This window comes from Rutidosis leptorrhynchoides, chromosome 5 (assembly GCF_046630445.1).
Source record: "Rutidosis leptorrhynchoides isolate AG116_Rl617_1_P2 chromosome 5, CSIRO_AGI_Rlap_v1, whole genome shotgun sequence".
NCBI lineage: Eukaryota > Viridiplantae > Streptophyta > Magnoliopsida > Asterales > Asteraceae > Rutidosis > Rutidosis leptorrhynchoides.
In genome coordinates this window covers 309,202,925-309,226,536 of record NC_092337.1, presented here as the reverse complement: position 1 = coordinate 309,226,536, position 23,612 = coordinate 309,202,925, and the positions used below count along the sequence as shown (strand labels likewise).

The 23,612-nt window shown below is 37.8% G+C and overlaps 1 protein-coding gene across 1 annotated transcript; it reads left to right on the top strand.

The window, feature by feature from the left end:
• The first annotated feature begins 13,619 nt into the window (after nucleotides 1-13,619).
• LOC139849485 (protein ULTRAPETALA 1-like) lies at nucleotides 13,620-16,475 on the top strand. The gene is made up of 3 exons (XM_071839140.1): nucleotides 13,620-13,860; nucleotides 15,468-15,786; nucleotides 16,301-16,475. The coding sequence occupies exons 1-3, from the start codon at nucleotides 13,620-13,622 to the stop codon at nucleotides 16,473-16,475; spliced, it is 735 nt and encodes a 244-aa protein (XP_071695241.1).
• Nucleotides 16,476-23,612: the final 7,137 nt, after the last annotated feature.

Here is a 23,612-nt window from a genome sequence, read left to right as displayed (position 1 = left end):
GACTCAAATGAATTTGGAAGTACCTCATTGTCGGTTTGTCAGACTTGCGATCCCTTGTCGTCATCACTTGGTATGTCAATGGCCATGAGACACGTTTCCTTTCCTTCTTCTTGTGTGTCATTTTCTTCATCATCCCATGCGCCTCCAAGAAAAGGCTTTTCATTCTTTCTCTTACGACATTCACTTATCAAGTGATTTGGATCACCGCACCCAAAACATTTTCGTACAAACTTTTTCTTCGAATCGAATGGTATTTTCTTTTGTTCCATTGGAGGGCGAACATGGTTTCCCGGCCTTCGATAGAACTTCTTAAATGAGCGAACAATAAATGCTAGTTGTTCATCATCATTTAGAATATCATCATCGTCATCATCAACGTCATATTCATCATGAATCTTAGCCTTTAGAGCAGTTGACTTGTTCTTTTCTCTCTTGGACTTTTATACCTCATCATCTTTATCTAGAATGACCTCATGTACTTTGAGATTTCCAATGAGTTCATCTAGAGTTAACTTTTCCGCATTCTTTGATTCATCAATTGCCGTCACCTTTGGTCTCCATCTTGATGGTAGAGCCCTTAAGAATTTTCGAACATATTGCTTATCCGTATAGATCATACCTAGAGCTTTCAAACTTGAACAAATATTGTTAAATCTAATGTAGGCACTATCAATTTTTTCATAATCTACAATAGCAAATTGTTCATATTTAGTTATAAGCAATTCTACTTTATTTTCTATAACTTGCGGGTTTCCATGATGAGTAACCATGATACTATCCCAAATTTCCTTAGCACTACCCATCATAAAAACTCTCACATATTCTTTCATAGGTAATGCATTAAAAATGGTCATCTTAGCTTCATAGTTTTTGCCTACTTCCACCTTATGTTCCTTAGTCCATTCTTCCTCGGGTATATATATTTTAGTTTTCTTATCATCACCAAACTTAAATGGAACATAATCACCTTTAGTAATAATGTTCCAATAGTCTATATCTTTGGAACGGACATACGTTTCAAATTGATGCTTCCAATAACAAAATCCTTCACTTTCAAGAAGTGGAGGCCTTTGCATGGAGCATCCTTCACTATAGTTCAAGTTCTCAAATTTTTGTTCCATGATCTTAAACTCTAAGATTTGCAAAAATTAGTTTTAATTTTGAATTAGTTGACAAAACGTTTAGAGCAACCGCTCTGATACAAATGTAAGTAACTGGAGGGGGGTGAATATTTACTTAGTCGATTTTTTAAAATTTTCTTTGCGTTTTGTTGAACTTGAACTTGATATAGTGTGATTTGAAATGTTTGTTCTCCAATGATACTAACAATATAAATATATGTAAAACTTGTAATCAAAGAGATAAGGGAAGAGATAACAAACACAACGATTTATAGTGGTTCGGGAAGATGTTAACTAATATTCCTTAATCCACTCCTCAATTCTATGAATTGAGATTTTTCTTCACTATGATACTCCAAACTCGGTGGAGTGTTCGGATACAACACTAGTACTTCGATAAGCCGCAACTCGTGAACTCTTACGTCCCTTTGAAGACTTCACAATCACCTATAGCTCTTACCACAAGATCCTAATGAACTATCCTAGTGAAAACACAACTATCCTCTAGATCCCTTTAAGAAGATAGTTTACAAGTAAACTTACAACTTTAAGCTTACAAGTACTCTTGCTTGAATCACTCTAAAAGATTACAATTCAATTATAAGAATGAATCAGTAAGTATGAGAAAATATGAGTGCAAGAGGTGAGTCTTCAAATGCTTCAAGGCTTGGCTTTTATAGGAAAGAGAAATATGCCTGGAAGCTATACAGCTCGCTGCACGGTCGACCGTGGTTCGACCGTGTACCTCTGACATCTGATTCTTATGGCAGTTTTTGTCCTTTGAAAATTGTCATTTTCCGTTGTTGAATAGCTGCAACTAAAGTCCAATTACTTCTGAAATTATCCTCATTACCCTTTATGTTTTGGACATAAACTTTGAAGTTGACATGTCCATTAAAGAAGAAAGTCTTCAATCTTTGACCATTTGTCATTGATTACCAAAAGAGGTAATTGCAGATTTTTGTCTCTTGACAAACCATTATATTCCAAAAGTTTCATCAACCTTTCTTAATTACTTGTCATTTTGCTTATGGGATTATCTTGCCCTTTAGAACATTGTTACAACTTAAATGAACTAGTTTGAATCTAGTTTGAACATAATGATTCTTGTTACATCTTGACTAGACTTGAACTAATTACATTCTCATACAAATAATGAAACATAGAACTAATGGGAGAGCAACTCTTTAATTGGGACTTTAATGACCATTATTAGTATGTTTAAATGACACTATGCATTAAGATAAAGAGATATAACACTTGAGTGTTTTAGCCTAAATCAAGCTTAAATTGTCATTAAGATGTCATTAGGTGTGATTAGTAAAAATTAACATCTTTTGGTTCAAAACTCTTTTGAGATCAAAGAGGGCAACTATTATAAGCATGTTAAAAAGGTTTTGTAAATTATAGATATCGGGAACTAGTCAAACTTTATTTGGTCAAAATTGGTAACAGAGAAAACTGCGGTCGGGCTGCGGTCGTCCGTGAAGTCAGCCGTAGTGTAAGACCCAAATATTTGTTGTGTACATAAGCGTAAATAAGATGCTTGAAGTTGGGGTTTTGTTGTACATATTTAAAAGGAGAAAGAGTCTGATCTGGGGGAGTGGCGCGTCGCGCAGGTCTTTGGCGCGCCGCGCCATTGGTCTGTGACAGATTCCTTTCTTTTTTATTAGATATTTTGAGGGCAAATTGATAAATTCACTAAAGGGCCGACTTTAAGGCTCTAGATTCAGTTTGGTGAGCCTCATAACACCATTTTCACCTACTTCACCTCTTCCAAATTAATTTAGTGAGAGAAAGGGTTTTCTAGAGTGAGAGAACTCAAATCAAGGAAGAAGAAGCCGATTTCGGGTCTAAGTGCAAGCATTAAAGTTGTTCATCTATCCTGTAGCTATGTTTTGATTGTAGTGGTATGCTCTAACCTTGATTTTCTAATTTAATTTTGTGAAAGGGTTAGTGTTAGGGTTAATGGTGAACTTAAAACCCACTTTGTTAGTAAATTGGGTGTTTTGGGTGAATTTGGGTCATGTAGACCTAAAGATGATTAACTAGGGTTTTTCGAAGTATTAATTGATGTTTATGAGCTTAAATTAGTTAGTTAATTACTAGCACACCTAGAGATAAGTAAATGGCCGTTGTGTGGGTTGGTGGATGACCCGAAATGGGTGTGTTGACCTTAATTTGGTCAAATGGGTCAAAATGGACCAAAGTTAGTTAATGTTGTTGTGTAATGCATAAACCTTATGTTGAAATGCGTTTTAAACCTAACTTGGCTAATGATTAGGGTTTTGGGGATGTTAACCCAAATATTAGGGTTAAGGGTGTAAATGGGTCGAAATTGCACCATGGGTCAAGATAACACTAGAATGGAGTTTTAGTTGGTTGACCAACTTGAGTTTGTGATTGATATTATGTATAATGTAATAGGTACGTTACATTGAAGATTTCCGAGCTTGATTATCTTTCACAAGAGATTTTGAGGTGAGTGGAGTAATTATACGTATGTGTATATGACACGTTTATTTGTGGGTGTTATGGTATGAACCATCGAGCCAGTAGTGCCATAACATGTGTGCGATAAGATGTGAACCACGAGCCGGTAGCATCGAGTGTGAACCACGAGCCGGTAGCACTATAAAATAAGATGTGAACCACGAGCCGATAGCATCGAGTGTGAACCACGAGCCGGTAGCACTATAAAAGAGTATGACTCAATTGCGTATGGTGTGAACCACGAGCCGGTAGCACCATAGCGTTTTTGGTTAACCATATTGAGATTGTCGATTATTTAGCATATTGTTTATATATATATATATATATATATATATATACATTGTGTTGAGTATATGCTAATGTGGTTTTGTGTTAATGTACGACTTGTTAAGTGTTTTGGGTACGATGACATGCTAATTGAGTTACAAGTTCGTATGAGGTATTTGGTGAATTTGATTGCAAATAGATGAGTTATATATATGTATGTGTAATTATTGCATTCACTAAGCTTTGCTTACCCTCTCGTTGTTTACCTTTTTATAGGCTCAGGTATGGACAAAGGTAAGGGCGTTTGTTTGGAGTAGAGATCCCGTCGTGTTAGGGGACGCTTTTGGAGATATTAGCTTTTGGGGTTTGACCGAGACTTGGATAGTTTAACCCCAAACACCATGCTCGTAGGGTCGTTTGGTATTTAAACTTTTGCGGTCGAAACTCTCGTTATGTATTAAACTCGTAAAACGGCCGATGTGGGCCCCTATTTGTAAAACTTATTTTAGGTTTGAAAAGTGTTAGTTGTACATATTTGAATATGTTGTTAAAAGCGTTTTGTCTAATTATATCGGGAAGTGGCCAATCTTTTTCATGTTTCAAGACTTTTTGGACAGACCAGATCGGCGCGCCGCGCGGGGTACTGGCGCGCCGCGCTAGTTGCTGAACAAACAAATTTTTTTTTTTTTTTGATATTTTCCGCGGGTTCGATGGTGGTTTGGTTTGGGTTGTTACAAGTGGTATTAGAGCATGGTCTAAGGAATTTAGGTGACTTGAGATAGGCGCCTAGACTTAGACTTTTTGTGTGCGCGTTATGCGGGACTTGTTGGACTTTGGGTCGGATCGGGTTTTGGTTAGTGCATAGGTTTATGTGAACTAATCATGCGCTATTGTTTTGTGTGGTATTGGAAATCTTCAAGTAAGATAGACGTGGTACTAGTGAGTTAATGCGATGTGTTCGCGTAACAATGATTAGCTACCATTGTTATGGGTTCAAATCGTGTCAAACAAGCGATGTACGACGATTGTTGAGCAAGATGGGGTAGTGTGGTGTATATGTATATACATATGTGTTAAGTCCTTTTGTTTTGTTGCTTAATTTACTTCGTTTTATAGAATGAAGATGAGAAATGGACACGACACCAATGACAGAAGTACGAGTGAGGAAGTTGAACTCACGGCCAAGGTTGAGGCCATCTTTAAAAGGCTAAAGAAGGATTTTCTAGACGACGTCCGAAAGGTCTTCCAAGAGTCGGTTGATGGACAAGTGACCGAAATGATCAATGAACGAATGAAAGCCGCAATAGGGGAGGCTTTAGAGGCTAGAAACCTTTATCCTCGAGGCGAAGGGGATGAAGGTAATGGTGGGGGTGGAAGGCGGGACTTCCATTACAAAATTTCAAGGATACTCAACCTCCGATGTTTAATGAGGTGAAGGATCCATTGAAAAACACTTGTTGGATTTCCGATATCGAGGGAGCATTCCGTACCGCGGAGTGTCCTCCTGAGAAGAAGACGAGGTATGGGTCTAGCATGTTGCGCGAAGAGGGCAAGTTGTGGTGGGACGTTAAAATCAAATTATATGGTGAAGAGCAATGCATGTGTTTGAAATGGGAGGAGTTTAAGAAGGAATTTTTCCAAGAATACCGAACTTCTTCCGATCTTGATATAATCCGGGACGAGTTGCACAATTTGCGACAAGGTTCAATGGACTTGGTTACTCTTAAGTCTACCTTCTTGGCAAAGACTCGTTTTTGTCCGGAGTATGTTGGTGATGATCACAAGTTGATGCTAGATTTCTACCGTACTTTAAGTGATGAGCTGAAGGGTAAGATTAGCCGGGGAATGGCTAAGTCATTTGAAGATTTATACGAATTGGCTAGGGGTTTTGAGCCGGAGGTTCCAAGGAAAAGCGATTTCACTTTTTCGAAGAGAAAATTTGAAGGTTCGAGTTATTCGAACTTTTCAAATAAAAAGAACAAGAAAGGCTCCGAAAGCGTTAATAGTGTGAAGAAGGGTGCTTTCGGAGGTTTCGGACCCACGTGTTATAATTGTAATCAAAGAGGGCACATCGCCCGTGATTGTACCAAGGCGACGACCAAGCTTACTTGTTTTAATTGTGGTAAAGAGGGACACAAGAGGCCGGAATGTCCCGATTTGAATAATGATCATGTGAAGAAGTTGGAGAGAGCGGCGGGTACTGCAAGGGGTTGCAATTACTTGATGACCAATGATGAGGCCAAGCAATCCAACGAAGTTGTTTCAGGTACTTTTATGGTTAACTCTAATCCGGCAAGGATCCTATTTGATAGTGGTGCAAATTTGTCGTTTGTATCTCCAAAATTTGTGCCTAGACTTAATAGACCGTTAGCTAAGTTAAGTCGTCCGGTAGAAGTCGAAATAGCGGACGGCAAGACTGTGCTAGTGGTTGATGTGTGTAAAAATTGTGATGTCGTTTTTGGTGCCGAAAACTTTAAGATTGATCTTATCCCGATGACTTTGGCCGATTTCGATATCGTTGATGGTATGGATTGGCTCGATCATAATAGAGCCGATATTGCATGCCATGAAAAATTTATTCGTGTAAAGGCCCCAAGTAGGGGAGAGTTAATTATTCACGGTGATAAGCGTAGAAGACTTGTGCCGATATGCACTTTTGCACGGGCACATCGTCTCCTCGATAGTGGTGGCATGGCTTTTCTTGCCCATGTTGTTGATACTCGTGATGAGCCATCACCCATTCATGAAATTCCGGTGGTTAGTGAATTTGAAGACGTTTTTTCGGACGAGTTATCGGGTGTTCCGGCAGAAAGACAAGTTGAATTTCGCATTGAGTTGGTTCCGGGGGCTGCCCCCATTGCTAAAACTCCTTATAGTTTAGTGCCGACGGAAATGCAAGAGTTGTTAAATCAAACCCAAGAGTTGCTTGAGAAGGGTTTTATTTGACCGAGTGATTCGCCATGGGGCGCTCCGGTTTTATTCGTAAAGAAGAAGGATGGTAGTATGCGGATGTGCATCGATTATCGGGAGTTAAATAAAGTGACGATCAAGAATCGTTATCCATTACCTCGGATTGACGATTTGTTTGACCAACTCCAAGGTGCAACGTATTTCTCTAAAATCGACCTACGATCCGGCTATCACCAAATGAGGGTCCGTGAGGAAGATATCGAGAAAAAGGCTTTTCGAACGCGTTATGGTCATTTTGAGTTTGTGGTAATGCCTTTTGGTCTTACGAATGCACCGGTGGCATTCATGGATCTTATTAACCGAGTGTGCCAACCTATGTTGGACAAGTCGGTGATTGTGTTCATTGACGACATACTAGTCTACTCGAAAAGTATGAACGAACATGAACGTCATTTGCGCGAAGTATTGAAGACGATACGAAAGGAGAAGTTGTATGCTAAGTTCTCCAAATGTGAATTTTGGCTAAGGGAGGTTCAATTCCTTGGCCACATTGTGAACAAAGACGGTATTCAAGTAGATCCGGGGAAGATAGAGACGGTGAAGAGTTGGAAACGACCGACTACGCCTACGAAAATCCGAAGTTTTCTCGGATTAGCCGGTTATTATCGTCGGTTTATCCAAGACTTTTCTAAGATCGCTTCTTCGTTGATAAAATTGACGAGGAAGAACGCGAGATTTACTTGGGAGAACGAGCAAGAAATTGCTTTTCAATTGCTAAAAGAGAAATTGTGTCAAGCTCCGGTGTTAGTGTTGCCGGAAGGAGTGGAAGACATGACGGTTTATTGTGATGCTTCGTTAAATGGGCTTGGGTGTGTTCTAATGCAAAGAGGTAAAGTCATCGCTTATGCCTCTAGACAACTAAAGGAACACGAAACGAGATATCCGACTCATGATCTTGAGTTGGCGGCGGTTGTGCATGCGTTGAAAATTTGGCGCCATTACTTGTATCGTGTCAAGAGTACGATTTATTCGGATCATAAGAGTTTGAAACACCTCTTCAATCAACGAGATTTGAATTATCGCCAACGTAGGTGGATGGATGTGGTGAAATATTATGATTGTGAAATACTTTATCATCCGGGCAAGGCAAATGTGGTCGCGGATGCGTTAAATCGAAAGAGTCATCACCCGGCGTTACGATTGGGATTATTACGTATGATTATTACTAATGATTTTCTTAAAAAACTTGGTGTGATTCAAATAGAGGCTTACGTTCACAACAAGCATGCGGAACGAATCATGGGGCAATCAGAGTTCATTACTATGGGCTCGCGTGGTTTGTTGTCTTTTCAAGGAAAGGGGTGGGTGCCTAAGATGGGTGATTATCGACAAGTGCTACTTGATGAAGCACATAAATCAAAGTATTCCATTCATCCGGGTGCGACGAAAATGTATCTAGATTTAAGAAAAGATTATTGGTAGCCGGGCATGAAACGTGATGTTGTGAAGTATGTTGAGCAATGCGTCACGTGTTTGCAAGTTAAGACCGAGCACCAAAAGCCGTATGGTAAGTTACAACCGTTAGAAATCCCGAAATGGAAATGGGAGCACATTACCATGGATTTCATCACAAAGTTACCTAAAATGGCGAGAACCCAATTTGATTCGATTTGGGTTATAGTTGATCGATTGACGAAAAGTGATTTGTTTCTTCCCATTCGGGAAGCGATATCGTCGGAGACCTTGGCTAAGTTTCTATATCTATTATTTTGGATCGAGATACCCGTTTTACATCTCGGTTTTGGGAAAAGTTTCACGAAGATATGGGTACACAATTGAAATTGAGCACGGCGTATCATCCTCAAACGGACGGTCAAACCGAACGTACGAATCAAACTTTGGAGGATATGTTACGGGCGTGTATTATTGATTTTGGTGGGAGTTGGGACGAGTACTTACCTTTGGTGGAATTCTCGTACAATAATAGTTATCATACTAGAATCGGGATGCCACCTTACGAGATGCTCTATGGGCGGAGGTGCCGAACTCCGATTTGTTGGGGTGAAGTTGGTCAAAAATAAATCGGGAGTACCGATTTGGTCTTAGAAATGAATAGCAAGATTGATATGATTCGAGATCATTTGAAAAAGGAGCAAGATAGACAAAAGTCGTATGCCGACAAGCGTAGACGAATGATCGAATTTCAAGAAGGTGACATGGTGATGTTTAAGGTTTTGCCATGGAAAGGTGTTATTCGGTTTCGAAAACAGGGAAAGTTAGCTCCTCGGTTTATTGGGCCATTTAAAATTTTAGCTCGTGTTGGTGAAGTTGCGTATCATTTGGAATTACCCGAAGAGCTTGCGGGGATCCATAATACATTTCATGTTTTCCATCTCCGTAAGTGTCTTGCGAATCATTCATCTTGGGTACCGTTAGACGAGATTGAGCTAAACAATAAGTTAGAATATATTGAGGAGCCGATTGTCACTCGATGAGAAGGTCAAAAGGTTGAGAAATAAAGAAGTGAGAACTTTTAAAGTTCAATGGCGTCGTAGTAAAGGTTCCGAATTTACTTGGGAGCCCGAAGAGTTTGTGTTAGTTTATCTTCCCTCTTATCATGCGGCTTGGATCTCGAGGACGCGCTCCGATTCAAGTGGGGGAGGGTTGTAAGACCCAAATATTTGTTGTGTACATAAGCGTAAATAAGATGCTTGAAGTTGGGGTTTTGTTGTACATATTTAAAAGGAGAAAGAGTCTGATCTGGGGGAGTGGCGCGCCGCGCAGGCCTTTGGCGTGCCGCGCCATTGGTCTGTGACAGATTCCTTTCTTTTTTATTAGATATTTTGAGGGCAAATTGGTAAATTCACTAAAGGGCCGACTTTAAGGCTCTAGATTCAGTTTGGTGAGCCTCATAACACCATTTTCACCTACTTCACCTCTTTCAAATTAATTTAGTGAGAGAAAGGGTTTTCTAGAGTGAGAGAACTCAAATCAAGGAAGAAGAATCCGATTTCGGGTCTAAGTGCAAGCATTAAAGTTGTTCATCTATCCTCTAGCTACGTTTTGATTGTAGTGGTATGCTCTAACCTTGTTTTCCTAATTTAATTTTGTGAAAGGGTTAGTGTTAGGGTTAATGGTGAACTTAAAACCCACTTTGTTAGTAAATTGGGTGTTTTGGGTGAATTTGGGTCATGTAGACCTAAAGATGATTAACTAGGATTTTTCAAAGTATTAATTGATGTTTATGAGCTTAAATTAGTTAGTTAATTACTAGCACACCTAGAGATAAGTAAATGGGCTTTGTGTGGGTTGGTGGATGACCCGAAATGGGTGTGTTGACCTTAATTTGGTCAAATGGGTCTAAATGGACCTAAGTTAGTTAATGTTGTTGTGTAATGCATAAACCTTGTGTTGAAATGCGTTTTAAACCTAACTTGGCTAATGATTAGGGTTTTGGGGATGTAACCCAAATATTAGGGTTAAGGGTGTAAATGGGTCGAAATTGCACCATGGGTCAAGATAACACTAGAATGGAGTTTTAGTTGGTTGACCAACTTAAGTTTGTGATTGATATTATGTATAATGTAATAGGTACGTTACATTGAAGATTTCCGAGCTTGATTATCTTTCACAAGAGATTTTGAGGTGAGTGGTGCAGTTATACGTATGTGTATATGACACGTTTATTTGTGGGTGTTATGGTATGAAACATCGAGCTGGTAGTGCCATAACATGTGTGCGATAAGATGTGAACCACGAGCCGGTAGCATCGAGTGTGAACCACGAGCCGGTAGCACTATAAAATAAGATGTGAACCACGAGCTGGTAGCATCGAGTATGAACCACGAGCCGGTAGCACTATAAAATAAGATGTGAACCACGAGCCGGTAGCATCGAGTGTGAACCACGAGCCGGTAGCACTATAAAAGAGTATGACTCAATTGCGTATGGTGTGAACCACGAGGCGGTAGCACCATAGCATTTATGGTTAACCATATTGAGATTGTCGATTATTTAGCATATTGTTTATATATATATATATATATATATATATATATATATATATATATATATATATATATATATATATATATATATATATATATATATACATTGTGTTGAGTATATGCTAATGCGGTTTTGTGTTAATGTACGACTTGTTTAAGTGTTTTGGGTACGATGACATGCTAATTGAGTTACAAGTTCGTATGAGGTATTTGGTGAATGTGATTGCAAATAGATGAGTTATATATATGTATGTGTAATTATTGCATTCACTAAGCTTTGCTTACCCTCTCGTTGTTTACCTTTTTATAGGCTCAGGTATGGACAAAGGTAAGGGCGTTTGTTCGGAGTAGAGATCCCGTCGTGTTAGGGGACGCTTTTGGAGATATTAGCTTTTGGGGATTGACCGAGACTTATGTAGTTTAACCCCAAACACCATGCTCGTAGGGTCGTTTGGTATTTAAACTTTTGCGTTCGAAACTCTCGTTATGTATTAAACTCGTAAAACGGCCGATGTGGGCCCCGCTTTGTAAAACTTATTTTAGGTTTGAAAAGTGTTAGTTGTACATATTTGAATATGTTGTTAAAAGTGTTTTGTCTAATTATGTCGGGAAGTGGCCAATCTTTTTCACGTTTCAAGACTTTTTGGACAGACCAGATCGGCGCGCCGCGCGGGGTCTGCGCCAGTTGCTGAACAAACAAAAAAAAATTTTTTTTTTGATATTTTCCGCAGGTTCGATGGTGGTTTGGTTTGGGTTGTTACACGTAGATTTACAGTTTTAGAAAAACTTGAACTCGTTGGTACAGGACACACACGGTTGGTTTCACGGTCGACCGTAGTTCAGCTGTGTAGCCTTTTTTTTTACCAAGATAATTACTTATGTATTGGTCTTTTGCTAGAGATAGTTTAGGCTCATGAACTCATGTCGTCGTACATATGATTAACTACTTACTTCTTGTGTGTCATCATCAAAATAAAGTGATTAACTTTTGAATATTATGATTTGAATCTTAACTAACAGAAGGAATAAATGTGTTTAAATAGGAACTGAATTGCTAGAGGCAATGTAAACTAACATGATTTGATCGGAGATTAATTCTAGTCGTCGAAAGTAGTTGCCGGAAGTTATGATCAAAGTGGTGGCGATGAATTTTTGAGGAAGAATTTAGTAAATATTTCAAGAATGAAGGCATACACGTATTTATAGTAGAAGAAAAATGGTTGATGTTACATAGCTTTTAATCTTGATCGTCACGTGTGACAAATCTGAGACACTGATCATTGAAAATTGGCATTAGCGTTAGCAAAACGCAAGTTCCTTCAAATAATTGTGCGTGGATTCACGCTCTACATACGTCAACATTTTATGTCATATCGTTGTCTTCCATGATGTCCCGACGGGTATTTAATGCAACATAAATCTGCGAGCAAGACAATTAATACTTACCATTTTTTAGAAATCTTTTATTTTTAGAAGAGATTTTTTTATATTATTTTCTAGAGTTAAATGTCATGCGCTTTAAAGCGCATAACACCGAACTTAGGGACTTAATCATGCGCATATCCGCAGTCGCAGAATTCACGCATGTAATTGCGCTATTTCACATGGAATATATATAAAAGTCAATGTGCATTTGTTGCAGAATCGTTGACCAAGTCTACCTTTGCGCGCGGTTGTCATGCGGCATGCGGTTGTCATGCGGCATGCGGATGGCATGGGGACCGCCCCAGGTCGGTTATTAATTCCTTGTCACCAAGGATAAGATTCTTTCCATAATTATATCCAATACTCGGAAAGTTAGTAATGAAAAGGATTAACATGATCTTAGATGATTCTAGAATTAAGGTTTGCGTATAAATACAACCCTAAACCCCCGTAACAACAACCATGATTACGTAGCACACTTTGTTGAATTAAACCGACAGTCGAGTTACGTATTCAATCAACACCTTCATTCGTTCTACAAGGTTTACATACCAGTCCTCATCGACGGTAACCTACAACTTTTTTGAGGTCACGATCAACGAACATATTGATGGTGGCCTTAAGCATTTAGTCCACATCGATATCATCATATGGATCTTGTTTATACACGGTAGTCGAACTAAAAAATTAAATAATACGGAGTAGTAAATTTCTTTAAACCCCACATTATTCATAGATTATGATAATACTCCGTGCAAAAACATACACACAAAATGCAAGTACAATACATAGATTATGTGAATCTCACTATTGGATATCGGATTCAGCACAAACTGTATTGGTCATGTCCATGTAATGCAAGTATTTTACCCTTCCAAAAGTCAATCTATGACATCACAAAACTTGGTTTTATTTATACTTTAAGCCCCTCTCCAATATCTACATTTTTTGCAATCTCAGTTTGCTAAATTTTTCATTTCCACATTACAATCAGTTTGTTTATTTTTCATTTCCACATTACAAATTCCAAATACTAGTATACTACCTCAACTGCACACAGTACATATCATTACAAAACCAGAATATAATACTCTAAACTTTTTAAATCTCCGAAAAATAATAACACGTCGAAAATATACTCTTAAATATATACACACAGTTCAAAAAGCCTTTTGCTTTGCTTTGTACATCATCTACCTCTATATATCTATCTTTTCTTCTCTTCGATCTGCAGATCTTGAAAATGCGTCATTGTTAGATTTGATTTTCTTAACTATTATATTATATTATAATATAATATATATAATATAATTATAATTATATATATATATATAATATAAAAACTTAATAACAAAAGCGTTAAGTTTGTTGTTATTGGGATAAAAATAAAAGATAGATGGCAAATGGTACGGGAGACAGTGACAGCGTGGCGGTGGTACACGTGGAAGGTGATTCCGCAATGTTTACCGAACAAGAGGTGAAAGAGATGTGTGGGTTGAAGTTTGGTGGCGTTGATCACGTGGCGGTCACGTGCGGGTGTACTAGTTACTGCTATGGTGATGCTGTTGGTACCCTAAAGGTGTTTCTTAATGGTGATCTTCAAATCACCTGCGATTGTACCCCTGGTTGTCCAGAAGGTCAATCTATATATTTTCCATCCTTTTTTACTTATGCATGTTAACTTGTCTTTATAATTAATGTTATTTTTGATATATTTGATAATTGTGTGTGATATATGCATTCAAATTTCATATAATAAATGTGTTTGCATTGACCATATGCATCAAAAAAAAAAAAAAAAAAAAAAAAAAAAAACATCCGAACATGTGACTTATATTTGTTTTTACCAAAATTTAAAATAAAGAATGTTATAGATACATTACACCTCTACGTATATATTTTATTACAAGTAACAATTTGTGAAATTTGATGCATAGATACAATGTGCTTTTGAAGAATATTATGTTCTTGTGTATGTATGATGTTTTTGTATAAAGTTAGAAAATGTAGTCTTTTTGAAGCAAATTGTGAGTTTAATGGTTGAGGGTGAGAGTGATGTTACATGATGTTTGGTCACTGCAGAGTTTGAGAATCATGGATTCGGCGATTGTTCAGAGATACTGTTATTTACCTTACCCTTCACGTGACAACATCAAATTTGTGTTGTTTTTTAGAATTTATTTTCTCATAATGCCTTTGACCTATATGTTGGTGTTAACCAAAATGTTACTTTTAAAGATGTGAGCTTAAAGCCTACCTAGCCTAGCAGGTGTCAGTAATAGTTGGGGAAGGGCAAAGGTCGACACATAGAAAAAGTAGACGGTATCACTAACCGTCTGGATGAAAGAAACGGAAAAAGATCCTCCGAAAATGGTTGAACGTTCATGTCTCCATGTGGGTTTTGAAGTTTAGCTTTGTTCGTTACTAGTCTTATTTTTGTACTTTTTTCATTTCAAGTAATCTTTGTTTGTTTGTCTCTTATATTGCTAACTTTAATTTTTAGCGTGTACAGTGGCGATTCTAGGATCAGAACTTAATGGGATCCCGATTTTTTTTTTTAAGTATTAATTATATTTTAATGTTATTTTAGTGGTTATTTAACTACAAGAAACTACAAATTCGAGAAATATATGTGATCCGAATAGTTAATTTTGTGGTGTTCTATACAATTTAAAGGAAAAAGTATAAATTCTTAAAATATATGGGATCCTATAGTTAAGTTTTGTGGCGTCCTATACAATTTAAAGAGTATTTTCTACATCAAAATTTTAAACTAGTGGTGTCCCGTGACCCCACGGGTTACAACCTAAAGTCGCCCCTGAGCGTGTAGTAGCTCGGTTGGGTTCGGTTGGAGTTATCGCCGGTTGTGTGACGCTTACTTGTTTCGAGCCTTTGCGAGTTGTTTTGTTTGTAATTGTTTGGGACTTTCATCATTCGATGAAGGTTCCTTTTTTAGTAGTATTCGTTATTTTGGCAAAGAAAAAAAAAATAAAGTTGGTTTATCTGTTAGCGTGTTGGCTCTGACGTTGAGTTGAAATTGGGCAATTGGCTCACTTGAGGGTGACAAAACATTCATATGCATCCCTCAATCAGTCTCTGTATGTATTTGAGGTGGTTTTAAAATGCATTATTGAGCTACATTGGTGGATGTTTATTGATTGCCTTAGATTTTAGCTTTAATAGTATGTGTTCTCTATCATATTTTTTGTTATTGACAAGTTGTTATTGTATAATTAATGTTTAGACAAATTGAGCCCAGCGGCGTTTGAGAAGCATTCGGGTAGGGAAACAGCAAGGAAATGGAAGAATAACATTTGGGTGATTGTTGATGGAGAAAAGGTTCCTTTATCAAAAACTGCACTTCTCAAGTACTATAATCGAGCTTTGACTAAAACACCCAACAAATCCCAAAATGGCCGAGTTTGTCATCGAGATGAGTTTGTTAGATGCACGAAATGCAGTAAACTCCGTAGGTTTCATCTCCGTACAGAAGAGGAGTGTCGGGCTTATCATGACGCTTTTATTGATGATGATTGGAAGTGCTATAAAATGCCTTTTGACAAGTATTTCTTGAACCCTTATTCTTGTTAAATTATATTTTATATTCTTATTTCTGAAACATTTAAAAGATCTTCGGCGCCATTATTTAAACGAACACTCTCTGGTTGAGGTGGCAAATTGAGCGGGTTTCTTAATTGGTAAAATAGTTTAAGTTTATATAGAAATTGGCAGGTTGGATTTTTGTTGAAACACTTTTTGATCAAAAGTTTGGTGTCAATTATGATCAGAATGTAATTACATATTTTATGATTTCAATAATAATCAATTTTCCTTAAATGAATAAAAGATATAATAAAATTAATACTCCGTATAAAACAGTTTAACCCGTACATAAGTAAATGGGTCAAAATTGACCCATAGGTTTTATTTGTAGTTGATTAGCACATTTGATATCTTTATACACTACTCTTGCTATCCGTATTCTGTATTTATATTATAATCCATACGGTGTAGCGGTTGCTCATTATCTTGTAACGTAAAAAGGTATATGTTTTACCATTTGCTTGTCTGTTTCAGAATAACATGTGATGATGAAGAAGAAAGAGGTAGTCGTAGAGTATATAGAGGTTGTGTTCGGTCAACTACATGCAAAGGTTGTACATCCTGTGTTTGTTTTGGTTGCGGTATCTGTCGTTTTACTGACTGTTGTTGTCAAACTTGCATCGACTTCACGAGGAACTCTAAAGCTTGACTTAGGAGGAGACATTTTAATTAAATCATTAATCTTTTTATCATCTCTTCCTTGACTTATTTTTGCATTGTTTGACATAACAATTAAACGTTCTCGAATTTAATTTAATGTACTTTAAAACACAAAATGTGATCGTTTGGGCAACCATTTAGTTCCGAGCGTTTTGAATGAGGCACTTGTTCCACCGATCGTTCTTGTACTTCTTTTCATTTATGGATTGGATTCGATGGTTAAGGGTCTTTTTTTCATCTATATTCTTAACTAACCATTCTGGCCTTCAAATGAGTTTATGGTAGAGATTGGGTAAATAATTTTGAGTCCTTTTTCGTCCTATATATAAGTTACAATAATTTTGAGTACAATTTTGGCATCAAAACATAGGTATACTATATGGGTCCATTTGGTTATTTTCGGGACCCAAGTTCAAAAAACTTTTCAAGCTATTGTTACATGTGTTATTTGGGAGCCCATTTGGTTATTACGGACTTACCAAAATATGAGTGTCCTAGACTCAAAAAGTGGGGCTGTAAACATAATATGAAATGAACCAAACTACCCTCCCTTCTCAACTATTGTTACATCTGTTAACGAATCCAGCAATTAACAGCTTTTCAACCTCGATATTGTTGAACTCAAATTCGAATTTGATAATATATTTGAGCTTGAACAATAGCTATTAAAATACATTATTCCATCTTTACAGAAGCATTATTCTCATAAATCAATACTAAGTCCTCAACACTTAAGATGTAATGTCATTTCGGAGATTAGATTAGAATAACTATGCAAATGCAGGATTGAAGCAGAAGCAAACATTCGTTGCAGGATTGAAGCAGACATCCGTTGCACGATTTGAGTAGTCGTCCAAAAGTGTTTTTCATGATGGAATGAAAGAAATGTCGACCCTCATCTTGAAGTCGAAAAGAACGAAGCAGCGGTACAAAATTAGCATTAAACCATTTGTTTAAATAATGAGCCAATCTAGTTTAACGAATCAAATACCTTAAAATCTAGGATTTTGTAATTTTAAAACTTTACATAAATGTATATAGTAGGATTCAAAGCTATATTTTAACATTATACCAACTTATGTGATCTCTAAATTCATCGCACTCGAGTAGATAAATGAGCAACTTGAAATTGATAATTATTTGCATTTAAGTAACAAAAAACCGGTAATTTTGAGTTTGACATTAGTAAACTATTTATTCATGCAAATCATATAAAACTATTAACTTTATTCTAGACTGTTAAATCAACGTCATATTAGCACTTTCTTCTATCAAAGAATAACTAATCAATATCATCTGCGACACTCTTCTTCAACCATTAAATTAATTTACTTAATCATATTACAAATATTAGCGTACAATGTACAACCAAATTTAACAATTTAAAGCACATGGTTTCATTATTTAATATGCTTTCCAACCACATCTTTTATCACTAAAATTGGATAATACACCAATGGCCAAACAATGTTATTGGTGTGGTGAATGGCGATGGCAATAACGGATGAACCACACCCACCGATGGAAATGCTCTAATAAACCAAGAAAAAGTTACAAAGAATGTAGAGGCAACAAGGCAAATAATATTAGTAACCTAAATACAACTTTTAAGATTTACTTGAGTTTTGTTAGCAATTATGTCTGTATGGAACTGTAAACGTATAAATGCATTGCAATATAACTATAAAGTTAACAATAAGTTGAAACGTAAAACTGAATATAAATACGATCAAACCGAGGTGACGGGTTGAACCGGGCTTGTGTTTGACACAATCCCCTTAAACAGATTCGACGTCTGTTCCCAGGGTACACCGGTTCGAAGCAGCGTACTGCCGGACTTAACACTTGCCTGAAAAGAAGCCGGAACGTGAAGCTGAGATGAAAACGGGTTCGGATTGCAGGTTTCTGTTGTGTGTGCTGCAGGTCATCTGTTGTGTGTTTTTTTTCTGCAGGCTAGTTTCCAATTTTATAGCACAAAGTTGCAGCCTTACTGTTGGTATCCACATCAGTATTTCACACTTGCAACTTACTACTGGTATCCACATCAGTATGAAGTGGATCTGACTCACAAAGTCAACAGTGGAAACCAAGTTGGAAAACATGTGTATCTGCAATTACTCCATAACCAAGTGACAAAAAAAACGTAGTACAAAAACCGGCCTCGCACGGGCCCGGATTTTCGGAGCTGCATTCGTGTCCGCAGGTCGTGCGGGCACGCCCATTGGATCACAGGAAATCCCAAGTTTATTTTGCACCCCCCCCCCCCTGCGCGAGAGTAGGTGCTAGAGTAAAATATGGCATAAGGTCTTGACATAGGTTTGGAGATAAGAACTTATATACCTCTCATAAGTTTATCTCCACTCCTATGTGGGACAAGATGCATCCTACTAGATTTCCATATTTTTGTATCAAACACACAACATTGAGACTCGATATCTCATTCACATTCTATTCGTTTTGGACACACTTTAGCTCGTTTTAAAGTCCTCGTCAAGGACTACAAAATCCACTAAATAGTTACTAATATGTATTACATTATAATATATTAATATGTGTCCAAAGTTTGGTAAAAACCATTTATTTTATCCAAAATTTCCAACAATCCCCCACATGAATGGAGATCGATCTCAGAAACAACAATTTTCCGATTAAATTTCAGCAGTTGAATCTTGCATACGATAGGTAGGTGTTACCCTTTGAACCTTCGCTTATGAAACGCACTTAGTCTACTGGCTCAGAGTAGACGGCGATGTCTTTGAACTCGTCTGCCGTTTGTGTAGGCGACAATACGCTTCACACAAGATTCTCCCTGACAAAGTCAAGTCCTCATAGTTATGTTCGTTATGGTCATGAACATTCGCCTGGTTCTGCGAGAGCTTATCAAATATTATGCCCCAACAATACCCTTCGAAGCGACCCCACTTCTCTCTCACATAGGTGATTCACCACAGCGTGGCTACTGATTAACCACGCATGGTTATTTCAGTTGAATCATTAAAAGCCATATGCTTATCCTCTTACTTGTCACTTTTAGGAATGGACTAGGAAGTCTACTCTTAATTAGTAAACTCCCTTTAAAAGGTGTAGGGGTTGCTAGTTTAGTAATTAACTCCCCCACAGTGACTTCGCTAGTTCATACAAGTAGGTTGTCCTATTGAACTCAGATCTTGGGATCTCCAGTCAACTGAGTTAGGTTTTCCTTCATATAAACTTAGCCTTTCATGGGCTTTAGTCCCATTCCCACGCACGACTTATACACTAACTCTCTGCTTAAGCCTTTTGTCAGCGGATCCGCAATATTATCCTTTGACCTCACATAGTCAATAGTGATAATTCCTGTAGAGATTAGTTGTCGTACTGTATTATGTCTACGCCGTATATGTCTATTCTTACCATTATACATTGTGCTATGAGCTCTACCAATCGCCGATTGGCTATCACAATGTATACTTATGGCCGACACCGGCTTAGGCCATCTTGGTATATCTTCAACGAATTGACGTAGCCATTCTGCTTCTTCACCAGCTTTATCTAAAGCGATGAATTCTGATTCCATCGTAGATCTAGCAATAACCGTTTGTTTAGACGATTTCCACGATATAGCAGCACCTCCAAGTGTGAATACATATCCACTTGTCGCTCTGGAATCATTTGTATCAGATATCCAGTTTGCATCACAATGACCTTCAATCACTGCAGGATATCTGTTATAATGCAGCCCGTAATCCCTAGTGTATCTTAAGTACCGAAGTAACCTTGTCATACACCTCCAGTGAGACGTACTTGGATTACTCGTGTATCTACTTAGCTTGCTTACAGCATATGCTAAGTCGGGTCGAGTACAACTCAGTAGATACATTAAGCTGCCAACAATTCTTGAGTACTCTAATTGGTTAACAGGTTCTCCTCTGTTCTTAGCTAGATGTTGACTCGTGTCAATGGCAGTTCTAGCTACATTAGAGTCATTTGCATTGAACTTCTCAAGAATTTTATCCACATAATGGGTTTGACTTAGAACAAGTCCACTATGGGTTCGTGTGATTTTTATCCCCAATATCACATCTGCCAAACCCATGTCTTTCATGTCAAACTTCGATTTTAACATGTCTTTTGTAGATTTAATCATCTTCTCATTACTACCAGCAATGAGCATATCATCTACATATAGACAAAGGATAACATATCCATCTGGTGTGTCTTTCACATAAACACACTTGTCACATTCATTGATCTTAAATCCTAAATCAAGCATGACATGATCAAACTTCTGGTGCCATTGTTTGGGAGCTTGTTTTAGTCCATACAAGGACTTAACGAGTTTACAAACTTTCCTTTCTTGTCCAGGCGCTTTAAACCCCGCGGGTTGTTCCATGTAAATCTCTTCTTCGAGATTTCCATTTAGGAAAGCGGTTTTCACATCCATTTGATGTACTTCCAAGTTTCTAATGGCGGCAATGGCAAGTACCAACCTGATTGAGGTTATTCGCGTTACCGGCGAATATGTATCAAAGTAATCTAGACCTTCTCGTTGTCTATAACCTTTGATCACCAACCTTGCCTTATACTTATCAATGGTACCATCTGGCTTCAACTTCTTCTTGAAGATCCATCGATAACCTAGTGGCTTGCATCCCGGAGGAAGATCCACTAACTCCCAAGTATGGTTTTGTAAAATAGAATCTATTTCACTTTTAATGGCCTCCTTCCATTGAGGTCCTTCAGAGGAAGACACCGCTTCACGGTAAGTTGTAGGTTCATTTTCAACCATGTAAGTGTGAAAATCAGGACCGAATGATTTTTCTGTCCTTGCTCTTTTGCTTCGTCTCAGCTCAAGCTCTTCTTCCTCAGATTCTACTAGTTCCTCATGAACTTTTTTATGAGGTGTCTCAACTTCAACATGTTCATTCGCAATGCACGGAAATACATTTTCAAAGAACGAAGCATTTCTCGATTCCATGATCGAACCTTTATGTATATCCGAAATCTTGGATTCATGCACAAGGAACCGATAAGCCGTACTGTGTTCAGCATATCCAATAAATATGCAGTCAACAGTCTTTGACCCTATCCTTTGTGCCTTAGGTAGTGGAACAACTACCTTTGCTAGGCACCCCCACACTTTGAGATACTCATATGATGGTTTTCTTTTCCACCATAACTCGTATGGGGTTTCATTCCTTTTCTTTTGGGGTATCTTATTTAAAAGATAGTTTGCCGATAGGATGGCATCCCCCCACATTGACTGGCTTATACCTGAACTCACCAACATGGCATTCACCATTTCTTTCAAGGTTCTATTCTTTCTTTCAGCAGTGCCATTTGATTGGGGTGAGTAAGGTGCAGTGAATTCATGTCTAATGCCATTTTGCGCACAAAATTCAGCAAAAGGTGCAACATATTCGCCACCTCTATCACTGCGGACAACCTTGATTTTCCGTTCAAGTTGATTCTCAACTTCATTTTTATAAGCAATAAATTTCTCAATTGCTTCATCTTTACTTTTCAATAAGTAAACATAACAATACTTCGTGCTATCATCGATAAATGTAATGAAGTACTTGTTACCATTCCTTGTTGGAATGGATTTTAAATCACACACATCAGTGTGAATCATATCAAGGGGTTCGGTTATTCGTTCAACCGATTTGAAGGACGATCTTGTTAATTTGGCTTCTACACATGTTTTACATTTATAGTTTGAGTCAATGTGTAACGTTGGTATGCAATTTAATTTAATTAAGCGACGAATGGAATTAAAATTAACATGACCTAGTCTACCATGCCACACATTAGAAGACTCAAGAAAATAAACAGAAGTAGTACTTGTTTTATTAGCTTCAGTGTTAATAACCATTGCATTTAGCTTAAACATGCCATTAAGGGCATAACCCTTACCAACATAAACACCACTTTTGGTCAACACGACCTTATCAGACTCAAACACTAGTCTAAAGCCAAACTTATTCAATAACCACCCAGACACAAGATTCTTACGAATCTCAGGAACATACAACACATTAGTCAAAGTAAGTTCTTTTCCAGAGGTCATTTTCAGGATCACATTTCCTTCACCCTTGATATCAGCAGTAGCCGAGTTTCCCATAAACAGCTTATCTTCACTAGTAACCTCTTTGAAAGTGTTAAAGAGGCTCTTATCAGCACACACATGACGGGTAGCCCCAGTATCAACCCACCACTCTCTGGTATTAGAACCAACCAGATTAACCTCGGAAATCATAATACTGAGGTCAGAAATCATAGCAACCAGGTTGTCAGCATCATCAACCATGTTAGCTTGTTTAGAAGTATATTTCTTTGGCTTAGTGCACTGATCAGCACGATGACCTGGCTGGTCACAATTAAAGCATTTTCCAGAGAACTTTTTCTTCTTGGCAACACCTCCTTTAGGTCCAAACTTGAACCCTTTTCCCTTGTTACTCTTCTCAGTCTTCCATTTGCGGTTGCTACCTTTTGAGGATTGACCGTGTTCAACAATATTAACCTTTGCTGAAACATGGGTAATGCTTCTTTTAAGAGCAACTTTGTTGTCTTCCTCAATACGAAGACGGACCACAAGGTCTTCAACGGTCATTTCCTTTCGCTTATGTTTCAAATAATTTTTGAAATCAACCCAGCTTGGTGGCAGTTTCTCAATCATAGCTGCAACTTGGAAACTTTCACTGATTATCATTTTTTCCGCATATATGTCATGAATAATGACTTGTAATTCTTGGATTTGACTCATAACAGTCTTTGAGTCAACCATCTTAAAGTCCAAGAATTTAGCTACTACCCATTTCTTGGTACCAGCATCTTCAGTCTTGTACTTTCGCTCTAAAGACTCCCATAATTCTTTGGCAGGCTTTATTGTGCAGTACACGTTATAGAGAGAATTCTCCAAACTATTCAAGACATAGTTCCGGCACAGGTAATCCAAATGTTTCCATGCCTCAACCGCGCTCACAGTTTGAACATCCCCAGCAACAAGTTGGGGAGCGGTTTCTGTTAAGACCCTCGCAAGGTTCAACGTTGTCAGATAAAAGAGCATCTTTTGCTGCCAACGTTTAAAGTCCACACCAGTGAACTTTTCAGGTTTCTCAGCATGAGAAACTACCGCATTCGGTAG

What these genes read in the sequence shown, in the direction of transcription:
- LOC139849485 (XM_071839140.1), top strand. Translation starts at nt 13,620, where the DNA reads ATGGCAAATGGTACGGGAGACAGTGACAGCGTGGCGGTGGTACACGTG. An exon ending in TACCCCTGGTTGTCCAGAAG is followed by an intron (nt 13,861 to 15,467) that starts GTCAATCTATAT and finishes ATTAATGTTTAG; the next exon opens with ACAAATTGAGCCCAGCGGCG. An exon ending in TATAAAATGCCTTTTGACAA is followed by an intron (nt 15,787 to 16,300) that starts GTATTTCTTGAA and finishes TGTCTGTTTCAG; the next exon opens with AATAACATGTGATGATGAAG.